Below are 14,297 nucleotides of genomic sequence, written 5' to 3'. Positions count from 1 at the left end.
TGACATTGTCACTGAGCCTTAGCCAGAATTCGGTTGAAACCGTACCGGGTACCTGAGTCGTGGTGACAAGCCATCTTGGAAGAAGTGCAGCTAATGTTACAGCTGGGTGTCATCGAGGAGTCAAAAAGTGAATGGGCCAGTCCGATAGTCTTAATACCCAAGTCAGATGGGACGTTACGATTCTGTAACGACTTCCGCAAACTTAATGAGGTTTCCAAGTTTGACGCATATCCCATGCCTCGAGTGGATGAGCTTATTGAGAAGTTAGGTCAAGCCTGGAATTTTTCGGTTTTGGACCTCACCAAAGGGTACTGGCAGGTACCCTTGATGGAGGCTGCCAAGGAGAAAACTGCTTTCATAACACCAGAAGGGCTGTATCAGTACAAGGTATTACCCTTTGGTCTACATGGCGCTCCCGCCACGTTTCAAAGGCTAATGGACATTGTACTCCGTCCACATCATCGGTACGCTTTGTTGTACCTGTATGATATAGTTATCCACAGTACTGACTGGGAAAGTCACCTAACTAAACTACAGGCTGTAGTGGACTCCCTTAGGGAGGCTGGCTTAACCGCTAACCCAAAAAAGTGTGCGATAGGGTTAGAAGAGACCAAGTACCTAGGATATGTAATTGGGCACGGAGTTATCAAACCTCAGGTGAACAAAATCAAGGCAATTCTGAATTTGCTCCTACCTGTCACTACACACGTACAGTTATTTCTGGGAATGGTGGGATACTATGAGGTTTGTCCCCCACTTTGCCACAATGGCTGCACCATTGATAGGCCTTTTGAAGGGACGCAAGTAGTGACGGTCCACTGGAAGGAGCAGGTGGAAAAAGCTTTCTCTGCTTTGAAGTCGGCCCTGTGTGGCTCCCCAGTTTTGGTAACGCCCGACTTCAAAAGGGAGTTTTAGTACAGACCGATGCCTTCGAGGTGGGTGCTGTCAATGGGGAGGAGCAGCCCGTTTTTCTCATCTGGAAGCTTACCCCAGCCGAGACCAGGTATAGTATAGTGGAGAGAGAGTGCCTGGCTATCAAGTGGGCACTCGAGTCTCTCCGCTATTATTTGTTGGGGAGAAAGTTTTGTCTGGTGACCGACCACTCCCCTCTCAAATGGATGAGCCAGGCCGAGGACAGAAATGCCTGGGTCATCCGGTAGTTTCTGTCTTTGCAAAATTTCTAATTTTCGGTGGAACACAGGGCAGGCCGGTTACTAGAAACGCGGATGCCCTGTCCCGGGTACACTGTTTAATGTGTGTCCACCCCCTCAGGGTTGACCAAAGGGTGGAGGTATGTAGGAAGGAACAAGGGGCAATCATTGATGGTTGGTATGTGTCACCAAGGTTCCTGGCCTCGGTGAGGTAAGAGCCGTTTTTTCCCCCTGAAGTGTCATTATTGCAGATTGCAGTCTGACACTTCAGCTGTTAAGTATGGCTGTAAAGCTGATCCGGGACGGCTCTTACTGGGAGTAGCCAAAGTGCTGGGTGGGTTGCTACTCCCCACGTTCCACGCTGGGTCTCAGCAGGCTTATAAAAGCAGTCAGCACTGTCAGGTGGGGTGGATTTTTCTCCATCTGACAGTGAAGCTGTGGAGTCCTCTAGGCTGAAGACTGCCACCTGGAAGCTTGCTAGTGAACTATTATGTGGTTAAGCTTTCAGCCAGGTGTGAACCGACACCTAGGATTCCAGGTGAACATTGTTTTATTTTTGCTGTGTGTAAACAAGCACCAAGACTGTTATGTGTTGCTGAGTTTGAATAAAACACTGAAGTTTGATTTACAACCTGGTTCCTTGCCTCTATACTGCGTCTGCTAATCCTGTCTACCAGAGCAAATCCCCACAGCACATTAAAACAAAGAAATAGCTTCCCCGATCGCTGCACAGGGGAGCCAATCCTCACCCAGAAGCACACCATTCTGAGTTTTTCCTAAGGCTACTTTCACACTAGCGTTGTTTTAATCCGGCGTTCAATTCCGACACCGGAACTGCCCGCCGGATCCGGAAAAACGTGTGAAAACGGATTACATTTGAATCCTGATCAGGATTTTGATCACAATGAAAAAATGCATTGGAAAAAACGGATCCGCCATTTATGGACTTTAACTTTTTTTTCACATTTTTCGGGCTTAACATGCAAAAGCCGGATCCGTTTTGACTGAACACAGTGCCAGATCCGGCGTTAATGCAAGTCAATGGGAAAAAGGCCTGATCAGGCGTTCAGTCAAAGTGTTCAGGCTTTTTGGCCGGAGGTAAAAATACTGCATGCTACGTTTTTCTGAAAAGCCTGATCAGTCAAAAAGACTGAACTGAAGACATCCTGATGCATCCTGAAGGACTGACTCTCCATTCAGAATGCATGGGGATAAAACTGATCAGTTCTTTTCCGGATTTGAGCCCCTAGGACGGAACTCAGCGCCGGAAAAGAAAAACGCTAGTGTGAAAGTAGCCTAATTTAGATGCTGTGGTCAAGGGTTAATAAAATATGTTTAACATAAAGGCAATTCAAGAATATTTAATTTCTGGTGGTTCTTTTACTTTTTACGAGACTTTTTAACTGATGATCTATCTTCTACATAGGTTGTCAAAATCTGGGGGTCCCAGATGACCAATTTTTTGAGAAGGCCTCAGCTTCTCCTCTTAACTTACTAAGCACAGCACCGTACATTGGTATTGCAGCTAAGGCTACTTTCACACTCGTGTTTTGTGCGGATCCGTCATGGATAATGCAACCGGCTGCATCCGTCTGAACGGATCCGTTTGTATTATTTTTAACATAGCCAAGACGGATCCGTCTTGAACACCATTGAAAGTCAATGAAGGATGGATCCGTTTTCAATTGTGCCAGATTGTGTCAGTGACTTACATTGTGTGCCAGGAAGGATCAGTTTGGCTCAGTTTCATCAGACGGACACCAAAACGCTGCAAGCAGCGTTTTGGTGTCCGTCTCCAAAGCGGAATGGAGACTGAACTGATGCAATCTGATGCATTCTGAGCAGATCCTTTTCTATTCAGAATGCATTAGAATGCAAACGGATCCGTTTTGGACCACTTGTGAGAGCCCTGAACGGATCTCACAAACGGAGAGCCAAAACGCGAGTGTGAAAGTAGCCTAAGCCTGTTCATGTGAATGCAACTGAGCTGCGCCTAGGCCACATGAGCAATGAACAAGACATGACTGGCTTAGGCTAGACTACTAAAAAGTCCAGGTCATTAGTTTAAAAGTCTTGGGAAACCCTTTTAACAGTTTCATTTATATAAAGCTTATTCATTGTTAGAAATTTCAGTTTCTCAGCATTTTCTTTTTACATCCAGAGGCTGAAACCTTTACCCTGATAATGTCCAACTGACAACGTTGCAGAGTGTCAGACCTCAATGATAATGCATTGTCAGAAGAGATTTTCAACCTCTGGAAGTGCAGCAACCTGCAAGGGTAGAGCTGGGAGTAAAGGAATGGTAGTTGTGGACCAGGTACTGATAAGATTGATGGTGATTCACAGTGGCAGTCCTCACTCCAATACTCTGGGGCTGTGCAGTAATTAGAGGGCAGACTCTTTCTTCCCTTGGGGCACACTCTGGACTTTTGGGGACTCCTGCCTGGTGGTTGCTTGGGTGCCCTAGATAGTGGATGGTTGACAGGCTGCAAGGCAGGACAGCAGGGATAGATGGAAGGCCCTCAAATGGTGGTAGAGTCAATGACCAGGCCCATTTGGTTAAAATAAAAAAGTCCTTTCTTTACTGAATAAATGGTAGGTGGTGCAGTACATATAGCAGCAGGAGACGCAGTTATGAGGCATATTACAAAGCAGGTGTATCACAATAGTTGTGTATAGGCAGCAGCAATGATGGTAGTAATCCTCACTCTATGTTCACTTTGCAATCTTTACAAATTAGGCTACTTTCACACTAGCGTTCGGGTGTCCGCTCGTGCGCTCCGTTTGAAGGGGCTCACGAGCGGTCCCGAACGCATCCGTCTGGCCCCAATGCATTCTCAGTGGAGACGGATCCACTGAGAATGCATCCGCCTGCCAGCGCTCAGCCTCCGCTCCGCTCAGTGAGCGGACACCTGAACGCTGCTTGCAGCGTTCGGGTGTCCGCCTGGCCGTGCGGAGGCGAGCGGATCCGTCCAGACTTACAATGTAAGTCAATGGGGGCGGATCCGCTTGAAGATGACACCATATGGCTCAATCTTCAAGCGGATCCGTTCCCCATTGACTTACAATGTAAAGTCTGAACGGATCCGCTCAGACAACTTTCACACTTAGAAAATTTTCTAAGTTTTAATGCAGACGCATCCGTTCTATACTAAGTATACTAAGAACTGTGTACATGATTGCCCCCTGCTGCCTGGCAGCACCCGATCTCTTACAGGGGGCTGTGATCTGCACAATTAACCCCTCAGGTGCTGCATCTGAAGGGGTTAATTGTGCGTATCATAGCCCCCTGTAAGAGATCAGGGGCTGCCAGGCAGCAGGGGGCAGACCCCCCCTCCCTCTATTGTATTAATATCATTGGTGGCACAGTGTGCGGCCCCCCTCCCCCCCTCTATTGTATTAATATCATTGGTGGCACAGTGTCCGGCCCCCCTCCCTCTATTGTATTAATATCATTGGTGGCACAGTGTGCGGCCCCCCCGGCCCCCCCTCCCTCTATTGTATTAATATCATTGGTGGCACAGTGTGCGGCCCCCCCGGCCCCCCCTCTATTGTATTAATATCATTGGTGGCCAGTGTGTGGCCTCCCCTCTCCCCCCCTCCCAATACTTAGCAATATTAGAAGCATCATACTTTCCTGCTACGCTGTCTGTGACCAGCCGGGAGCTCCTCCTACTGGTAAGTGACAGATCATTAAGCAATGCGCCGCACAGACCTGTCACTTACCAGTAGAAGGAGCTCCCGGCCGGTCACAGACAGCGCAGCAGGTAAGTATGATGCTTCTAATATTGCTAAGTAACCATGGCAACCAGGACTGCAGTAGCATCCTGGTTGCCATGGTTACCGATCGGAGCCCCACCGATTAAACTGGAACTCCGATCGGAACTCTCCGCTGCCAACAATGATAGGGGGGGGGGCGCACACTGGCCACCAATGATATTAATACAATAGAGGGGGGGCAGGGGGGGGCCGCACACTGGCCACCAATGATAATACAATAGATGGAGGGAGGTAGGGGGGGCGGGGGGGCCGCACACTGGCCACCAATGATATTCAAACTGGGGAGGAAGGGGGGACTGCCTGGCTGCCCCTCATCTTTCACAGGGGGCTATGATACACACAATTAACCCCTTCAGGTGCGGCACCTGAGGGGTTAATTGTGCTGATCATAGCCCCCTGCCAGGCAGCAGGGGGCAGTCATGTACACAGTTCGTAGTATATTCTAACTTGAAGCGTCCCCATCACCATGGGAACGCCTCTGTGTTAGAATATACTGTCGGATATGAGTTTTCACGATGTAACTCAAATCCGATGGTATATTCTAACATAGAGGCGTTCCCATGGTGATGGGGACGCTTCAAGTTAAAATATACCATCGGATTGGAGAAAACTCCGATCCTATGGTATATTAACTCCTGACTTTACATTGAAAGTCAATGGGGGACGGACCCGTTTGCAATTGCACCATATTGTGTCAACGTCAAACGGATCCGTCCCCATTGACTTGCATTGTAATCCAGGACGGATCCGTTTGGCTCTGCACGGCCAGGCGGACACCAAAACGACTTTTTTTTTCATGTCCGTGGATCCTCCAAAAATCAAGGAAGACCCACGGATGAAAAAACGGTCACGGATCACGGAAAAACGGAACCCGTATTTGCGGACCGCAAAAAAAAACTGTCGTGTGCATGAGGCCTTATCCTGTATATACCTTCTATGAATGTCTGTTCACTTCTGCTCAGGGGTAATCACTCAGTTAGGGCTCATTCAGAAGACTGTAAATTTGTGTCCACATCCGTTCTGCAGTTTTGCGGAATGGATGCAGACCCATTAATTTCAATGGAGTCGCAAAAGATGCATCCGTACTTGCGTTCCGTGTCCCTGCAAAACAGATACCACATGTCCAATTTTGGTCCTCAATTGAGGAAAATAATAAACATTTCTATCATAGGGCTGGCTGTTCCATTCCACAAAATGCAGAAACTGTATCAGTGTTTTGCAGATATGCAATTTGCAGATTTCAAAAACGGATACAGTCCTCTGAATGAACCTTTAAGTTGTTTTCTGGCTGTTTTCAATCTCAGGAATGGTGTTTCCCTGGATGAAGCTTTTCTTTGGGCTTACTTATCAGGAGTTCACACATGCACATTGCCTCTAGCTCTGATGACTAGACACTTTAGCCCATCACCCTGGAAACTGGACTAAGATTTTTAACAATTTATTGCCCATACATAATGATTAGAGATACAGTGCATATGGAAATACTTTAACAATAAATCACACCATCTTCCTCTTGGAAAATTTTTAACTTTTAGCAGCGAGGGTCATTGCAGATGTAAACAAGAAAGTTTTCATTTGATAATATCACAATATACACTACTGGTATACAGCAGTTACAATAACCCTTTAATCCAGCCATGGTGGTCATGCTTGCACACTATTGGAAAAACACTGACCAATGCTCGTCCTGCTGTCCCGGCCACCAGAGAGTCTTTTCCTATACTTTGCCAACTATATTAACTCCTTCCCGACCGCAATCTGTATATATACGTGATAGCTGCACATACCCCGTGCAGCTACCACGTATATAGACGTCAAGCCAGCTCTTTAATCAAAGCGCTGCAAAGCGCTTGGATTAAAGTTTCTGCCCCTGTCCTGCTGCTGTCACGGACAGCATACAGTTCAGTAATGCCGGCAAGGGACCAATCAGAGTGGCCCCTTGCCGACAATCGATCCGATTGGTTAGTCTGTGCAGACTAACCAATCGGATCGCGGCAGTGAAAAAATGCCGGTTTCAGGCTCTGATCTGCGCTCTGCAGATCAGAGCCTGAAATCAGGTAATGTGTCCTCGTGCCCCCCCCCTCCCCGATCTGTGCCCCCCATGTGTGCCCCTTCAAGCCCCCCCCTTGTGTCCGCCTGCCGCTGAATCCTGCTGCTTATCTCCTGCGGTCCGCCCCTCCCTGTCCCATACATTCCTCCTGCCCCCTCAATGCTGTCCGTGACTCACTCAATGCTGGCCCCTCAATGCTGGCCCCTTTCCAGCGCTGCCCCCATGCCCCCATGCCGTGCGGTCTCCCTGCTGTGTGTGCTGTATGCTGACACACTGCTGTAACCCCATAGATGCCGCGGCATCCATGGGGTTAATAGAGGGAGGGGGCTCCCTCTCTCCACCATAGGGGCTGCTGCGCTGCCATGGCAACCGGACGCTTTTGCAAAAGCGTCCGCTGTTGCCACCTACAGGGCATCTGATTGTATTATACTTTGCAATGCAAGAGCATTGCAAAGTATAGTACAGCCATCAGCCCCACTGGATCTTCAAGATCCAAGAGGGACTTGATAAAAAAAAAAAGTGAAAATAATAAAAGTATGAATAAATAAATAAAAATGTAAAATTAAAAAAAGAAATAGCTTTTTCCTATAAAAAAAAAAAATAAAAAAAAAAATACACATATTAGGTATCACCGCGTCCGTAACGACGTCTCTATAAATATATCACATGATAGAGCCCATCCGATAAACACCATAAAAATAAATTAAAAAACGGTGTAAAAAAAGCAATTTTTGTCACCTTACATCACAAAAAAAGCAAGAGCAAGCGATCAAAAAGGTGGAATCTCTTGGCGGCGGGTGTTCTGCTTTTGCCCACTGCTCCCTCTTTGTCTTTTGCTACGCTGTTGGCTCGGTCTCACCACTGCCTCTTCCTCCGAACTGTGAAAGTCAGTGGCACGACCTTCATTCCATGTGGGGTCTAGGACCTCATCGTCCCCTGCATCGTCTTCCACCCAGTCTTGATCCCTGACCTCCTGTTCAGTCTGCACACTGCAGAAAGACGCAGCAGTTGGCACCTGTGTTTCGTCATCATCAGAGACGTGCTGAGGTGGTATTCCCATGTCCTCATCATCAGGAAACATAAGTGGTTGTGCGTTAGTGCATTCTATCTCTTCCACCCCTGGGGAAGGGCTAGGTGGATGCCCTTGGGAAACCCTGGCAGCAGAGTCTTCAAACAGCATAAGAGACTGCTGCATAACTTGAGGCTCAGACAGTTTCCCTGATATGCATGGGGGTGATGTGACAGACTGATGGGCTTGGTTTTCATGCGCCATCTGTGCGCTTTCTGCAGAAGACTGGGTGGGAGATAATGTGAACGTTTTTGAAGTAGTATTTTAGTGATCTGGATAAGTTAAAACTTAGCTTTTAATATAGCTCTTGTAAGATAAATGAGATTTTGTTCCTCAAAATGAAAAGAAGAGAGGTAGGTAATCGTAGATTGCTGGCAGTGTCCTATGATATAACAGGACTTGTACTGAGAGCAATACTAGAATGTCCACAAAGGCAAGAAGTGAAATGACTGATGTATTCCAAGCATGATGTTTCCAGGTCTAGGCAGTTAGGGTGGTGCACATCAGTATTCAAGCCACAGGTGGTCGGGTTTGGCACTAGTAGGCGCCAATATCCGACACATCAAGGTGGACATACTTGATGTGTCGGATATTGGCGCCTACTAGTGCCAAACCCGACCACCTGTGGCTTGAATACTGATGTGCACCACCCTAACTGCCTAGACCTGGAAACATCATGCTTGGAATACATCAGTCATTTCACTTCTTGCCTTTGTGGACATTCTAGTATTGCTCTCAGTACAAGTCCTGTTATATCATAGGACACTGCCAGCAATCTACGATTACCTACCTCTCTTCTTTTCATTTTGAGGAACAAAATCTCATTTATCTTACAAGAGCTATATTAAAAGCTAAGTTTTAACTTATCCAGATCACTAAAATACTACTTCAAAGACTCATGCGAGTGATTATATGTGAATAATCCATATTTAAGTTTATTTGACGATAATGTGAACGTGCTGAATGCACTGTCGGCCACCCAATTGACTAATGCCTGTACCTGCTCAGGCCTGACCCCCTAAATAGTTCCAATCAAACCGTTACCCCATACCGCAAAAAATTATACCCTATTTAAGACAATCGCCCAAAAAATAAAAAATCTATGGCTCTCAGACTATGGAGACACTAAAACATAATTTTTTTGGTTTCAGAAATGCTATTATTGTGTAAAACTTAAATAAATAAGAAAAAGTATACATATTAGGTATTGCCACGTCCGTAACGATCTGCTCTATAAAACTGTCACATGACCTAACCCCTCAGATAAACGCTGTAAAAAGAAATAAATAAAAACTGTTGCAAATTTTTTGGTCACCTTGCCCCATAAAGTGTAATAATGAATGATCAAAAAATCCTATGTACCCAAAAATGGTACCAAAAAAAACCTCAACTCTTTCTGCAAAAAACGAGCCCCTGCACAAGACGATCGGCAGAAAAATAAAAAACATATGGCGTTCAGAAAATGGAGACACAAAAACATAATTTCTTTTTCAAAATTGCTTTATTATGTAAAACTGAAACAAACAAAGAAAGTAGACATATTTGATATCATTGCGTCCGTAACAACCTGCTCTATAAAAATAGCACATGATCTACCCTGTCAGATGAATCTTGTTAAAAAAAAAAAAAACTGTGACAAAACAGCCATTTTTCAGTTACCTTGCCTCACAAAAAACTTAATATAGAGCAATTAAAAATCATATGTACCCCAAAATAGTACTAATAAAACTGGAACCTTATCCCCTAGTTTCCAAAATAGGGTCACTTTTTGGGAGTCTCTACTGTATGGGTGCATCAGGGGGGCTTTAAATGGGACATGGCATCTAAAACCAGTTTAGCAAAATCTGCCTTCCAAAAACCATACGACGTTCCTTTCCTTCTGCGCCCTGCTGTGCGCCCTTACATCAGTTTACGATCACATGTGGGGTGTTTCTGTAAACCGCAGAATCAGGGTAATAAATGTTGAGTTTTGTTTGGCTGTTAATACTCAATGTGTTAAAGAAAAAAATGTAATAAAATGGAAAATCTGCCCAAAAAGTGACATTTTGAAATTTCATCTCCATTTTCCTTGAATTCTTGTGGAACACCTAAAGGGTTAACAAAGTTTGTAAAATCAGTTTTGAGTAACTTGAGGGGTGTAGTTTCTACAATGGGGTCATTTATGGGGGGTTTCCACTATGTAAGCCCCACAAAGTGACTTCAGACCTGAACCTGGTCCTTAAAAAGTGGGTTTTGGAAATTTTCTTAAAAATTTGAAGAATTGCTTCTGAAATTCTAAGCCTTCTCACGTCCTAAAAAAATAAAATGACATTTCCAAAATGATGCCAACATAAAGTAGACATATGGGAAATGTTAAGTAGTAAATATTTTATTAGGTATGACTTTCTGTTTTAGAAGCAGAGAAATTGAAATTTTGAAAATTGTGAATTTTTCATAAATAAAGGTGAAATATATTGACTCAAATAAATGACTATCATGAAGTACAATATGTCACGAGAAAACAATCTCAGAATGGCTTGGATAAATAAAAGTGTTCCAAAGCTATTACCACATAAAGTGACGCATGTCAGATTTGTAAATTTTGACCTGGACACTGGGGCATCAATGACCCTTGGTCATGAAAGGGTTAATCAGCTATAGAAAAAGGTATTAGACCTATCTATAGTGAAACCCTAATTAACAATATTATATAGTACAATATTATATCATGAAAAGTAGCCTCCTTTTCCCTATGTGTAAAATGGTGCATGTTCTTTTTTTTTTTCAGTGGTGAAAGCGGTGCAGGAAAAACAGTGGCTGCTAAATACATCATGGGCTATATATCCAAAGTATCAGGAGGAGGTGGAAAAGTACAGGTATCATGAATTTCCATGACATATTAAATTGTTCTGCTGTTTATTTTTATTCAGAATACTTTTATGTCCTGTACAATCAAATATCATGAATTTAACATTCCTTTTTTGGGAAATGATCACTACTGCATTGAATATATAGTAAGCCCATGGCCAAGTTCGCACATTACATATGCACCAGCACATAAGGTGGGGGCGGGCAGGGCTGGAGAGGATGGGAGTGGTGGTGGTGCCTATGAGGGTGGTCATAGTCCTTACAGTGGTTGTTTCCTGCTCCAGCACTGCCTGGGCCGTGCAAGTGGGGAATTGGAGAGGGGCACAACCCTTCTTCCCCTCTGGCACACCCTGGACTGGGATGCCCCTGATATTAGGTGAGCAGCGGGGGTTCAAGGAAGGAAACAGGGGTCCAGATAAGATGTGGAGATCAATGACCAGGCCAGCTTGGTTATAATAAAATATAGTCTTTATTTTACTGACTAGATGTTGGGACTCACAGTGCAAATACAAGCAGTAGGCACAGTTCTCAAGTATATCACAGAGTAAGCTTTTCCCAAAGGCTGTGTATAGGCCCTAGCTATTATAATGATCCTCCTTGAGCATCTTTCCACAGATACATGCAATCTGATCAAAGGTCTACAATATGTCCAAATATTTTTCTGCAATGCAGGACTGTGGGGGCAGTCCTAGATCTGATGGCCAGTCTGTCTTGGTAGTGTGATGGGCACAAGAAGCAAGATAACTAGGGTTGAGCGAACCTGAACTGTAAAGTTCGGGTTCATACCGAACTTTATGATTTTTGGACCCCAGACCAGAACCCGAACATTTCAGTAAAAGTTCAGGTTCAGTGTTCGGCGATTTCTTGGCGCTTTTTGAAAGGCTGCAGAGCAGCAAATCAACAAGCGGTTAACTGTCTGACCTTAGAAGCCATCACAGCCATGCCTACTAATGGCATGGCTGTGATTGGCCAGTGTAGCATGTGACCCAGCCTCTATATAAGCTGCACGTCACTCTGCTGTGCTTAGTGTAGGGAGAGGATGCTGCTGGTGATTTCAGGGAGAGAATAGGACTGAATCTTTGCTCAAAATCTGAATCTAACTCAGCGATCTACATACATTGTGTTTTGTGAGTGCAGGGCACAATTTTTTTATCCTGCCCCGAGCCCAGTGACCGAAAAAAAAAAATAACTTTAATAAGTCATTTAGGTGGGCGGCGGTGGCGGCCATTTTATGCAAACTCAGTGCACTAGCACTGTATCTGAGCTTTTGGGACATTGAAAATCCAATTTTCTTGGGCAATTTACAACATCTGGTGCATTTGCAGGCTTAGTCAGTGTGCAATTTAAGCTAGAAATACAGCCATCATTTTCTGGGTTTTTAAAAATACACTTTTTGTGCCAAAAAACACTATTTTCCAGATCTGCAAGTGTTAAATTCAAGTTTAATATATACAGCTTTCATATTCTGTTACCAAAAAAACACTTTTTGGCAATATACAACATCTGGATTAGCCAGTGTGCAATTTAAGCTAGAAAAACAGCCACAATTTTCTGGGGTTTAAAAAACACACTTTTTTGCCAAAAACCACTATTCTCCTGATCTGCAAGTGTTAAATTCAAGTTTAATATATACAGCTTTCATATTCTGTTACCAAAAAAGTACTTTTTTGGCAATATACAACATCTGGATTAGTCAGTGTGCAATTTAAGCTAGAAAAACAGCCACCATTTTCTGGGGTTTAAAAAACACACTTTTTTGCCAAAAACCACTATTTTCCTGATCTGCAAGTGTTAAATTCAAGTTTAACCACCTCAGCCCCCAGTGCTTAAACACCCTGAAAGACCAGGCCACTTTTTACACTTCTGACCTACACTACTTTCACCGTTTATTGCTCGGTCATGCAACTTACCACCCAAATGAATTTCACCTCCTTTTCTTCTCACTAATAGAGCTTTCATTTGGTGGTATTTCATTGCTGCTGACATTTTTACTTTTTTTGTTATTAATCGAAATTTAACGATTTTTTTTGCAAAAAAATGACATTTTTCACTTTCAGTTGTAACATTTTGCAAAAAAAACGAGATCCATATAGAAATTTTGCTCTAAATTTATAGTTCTACATGTCTTTGATAAAAAAAAATGTTTGGGTAAAAAAAAAATGGTTTGCGTAAAAGTTATAGCGTTTACAAACTATGGTACAAAAATGTGAATTTCCGCTTTTTGAAGCAGCTCTGACTTTCTGAGCACCTGTCATGTTTCCTGAGGTTCTACAATGCCCAGACAGTACAAACACCCCACAAATGACCCCATTTCTGAAAGTAGACACCCTAAGGTATTCACTGATGGGCATAGTGAGTTCATAGAACTTTTTATTTTTTGTCACAAGTTAGCGGAAAATGATGATTTTTTTTTTTTTTTTTTTTTTTTTTACAAAGTCTCATATTCCACTAACTTGTGACAAAAAATAAAAAGTTCTATGAACTCACTATGCCCATCAGCGAATACCTTGGGGTCTCTTCTTTCCAAAATGGGGTCACTTGTGGGGTAGTTATACTGCCCTGGCATTCTAGGGGCCCAAATGTGTGGTAAGGAGTTTGAAATCAAATTCTGTAAAAAATGACCTGTGAAATCCGAAAGGTGCTCTTTGGAATATGGGCCCCTTTGCCCACCTAGGCTGCAAAAAAGTGTCACACATCTGGTATCTCCGTACTCAGGAGAAGGTGGGGAATGTGTTTTGGGGTGTCATTTTATATATACCCATGCTGGGTGAGAGAAATATCTTGGCAAAAGACAACTTTTCCCATTTTTTTATACAAAGTTGGCATTTGACCAAGATATTTATCTCACCCAGCATGGGTATATGTAAAAAGACACCCCTAAACACATTCCCCACCTTCTCCTGAGTACGGGGATACCAGATGTGTGACACTTTTTTGCAGCCTAGGTGGGCAAAGGGGCCCATATTCCAAAGAGCACCTTTCGGATTTCACAGATCATTTTTTACAGAATTTGATTTCAAACTCCTTACATAGAAACATAGAAACATAGAATGTGTCGGCAGATAAGAACCATTTGGCCCATCTAGTCTGCCCAATATACTGAATACTATGGATAGCCCCCGGCCCTATCTTATATGAAGGATGGCCTTATGCCTATCCCATGCATGCTTAAACCCCTTCACTGTATTTGCAGCTACCACTTCTGCAGGAAGGCTATTCCATGCATCCACTACTCTCTCAGTAAAGTAATACTTCCTTATATTACTTTTAAACCTTTGCCCCTCTAATTTAAAACTGTGTCCTCTTGTGGTAGTTTTTCTTCTTTTAAATATGCTCTCTTCCTTTACCGAGTTGATTCCCTTTATGTATTTAAAAGTTTCTATCATATCCCCTCTGTCTC

The 14,297-nt window shown here is 43.8% G+C and overlaps 1 protein-coding gene across 3 annotated transcripts in view; it reads left to right on the top strand.

Moving 5' to 3' along the window:
* Positions 1-14,297, top strand: part of MYO1F (myosin IF) — a 1,016,322-nt gene that overhangs the window by 319,549 nt on the left and 682,476 nt on the right. For all 3 annotated transcript variants that reach the window (XM_040417777.1, XM_040417776.1, XM_040417775.1), the window contains exon 5: positions 10,818-10,905. In XM_040417777.1, coding sequence (XP_040273711.1) covers positions 10,818-10,905 — 88 coding nt within the window. The remainder of the gene's footprint in view (positions 1-10,817; positions 10,906-14,297) is intronic.

Source organism: Bufo bufo, chromosome 2, assembly GCF_905171765.1.
Source record: "Bufo bufo chromosome 2, aBufBuf1.1, whole genome shotgun sequence".
Taxonomy (NCBI): Eukaryota; Metazoa; Chordata; class Amphibia; order Anura; family Bufonidae; genus Bufo; species Bufo bufo.
This window is presented reverse-complemented; position numbering and strand designations above follow the sequence as displayed.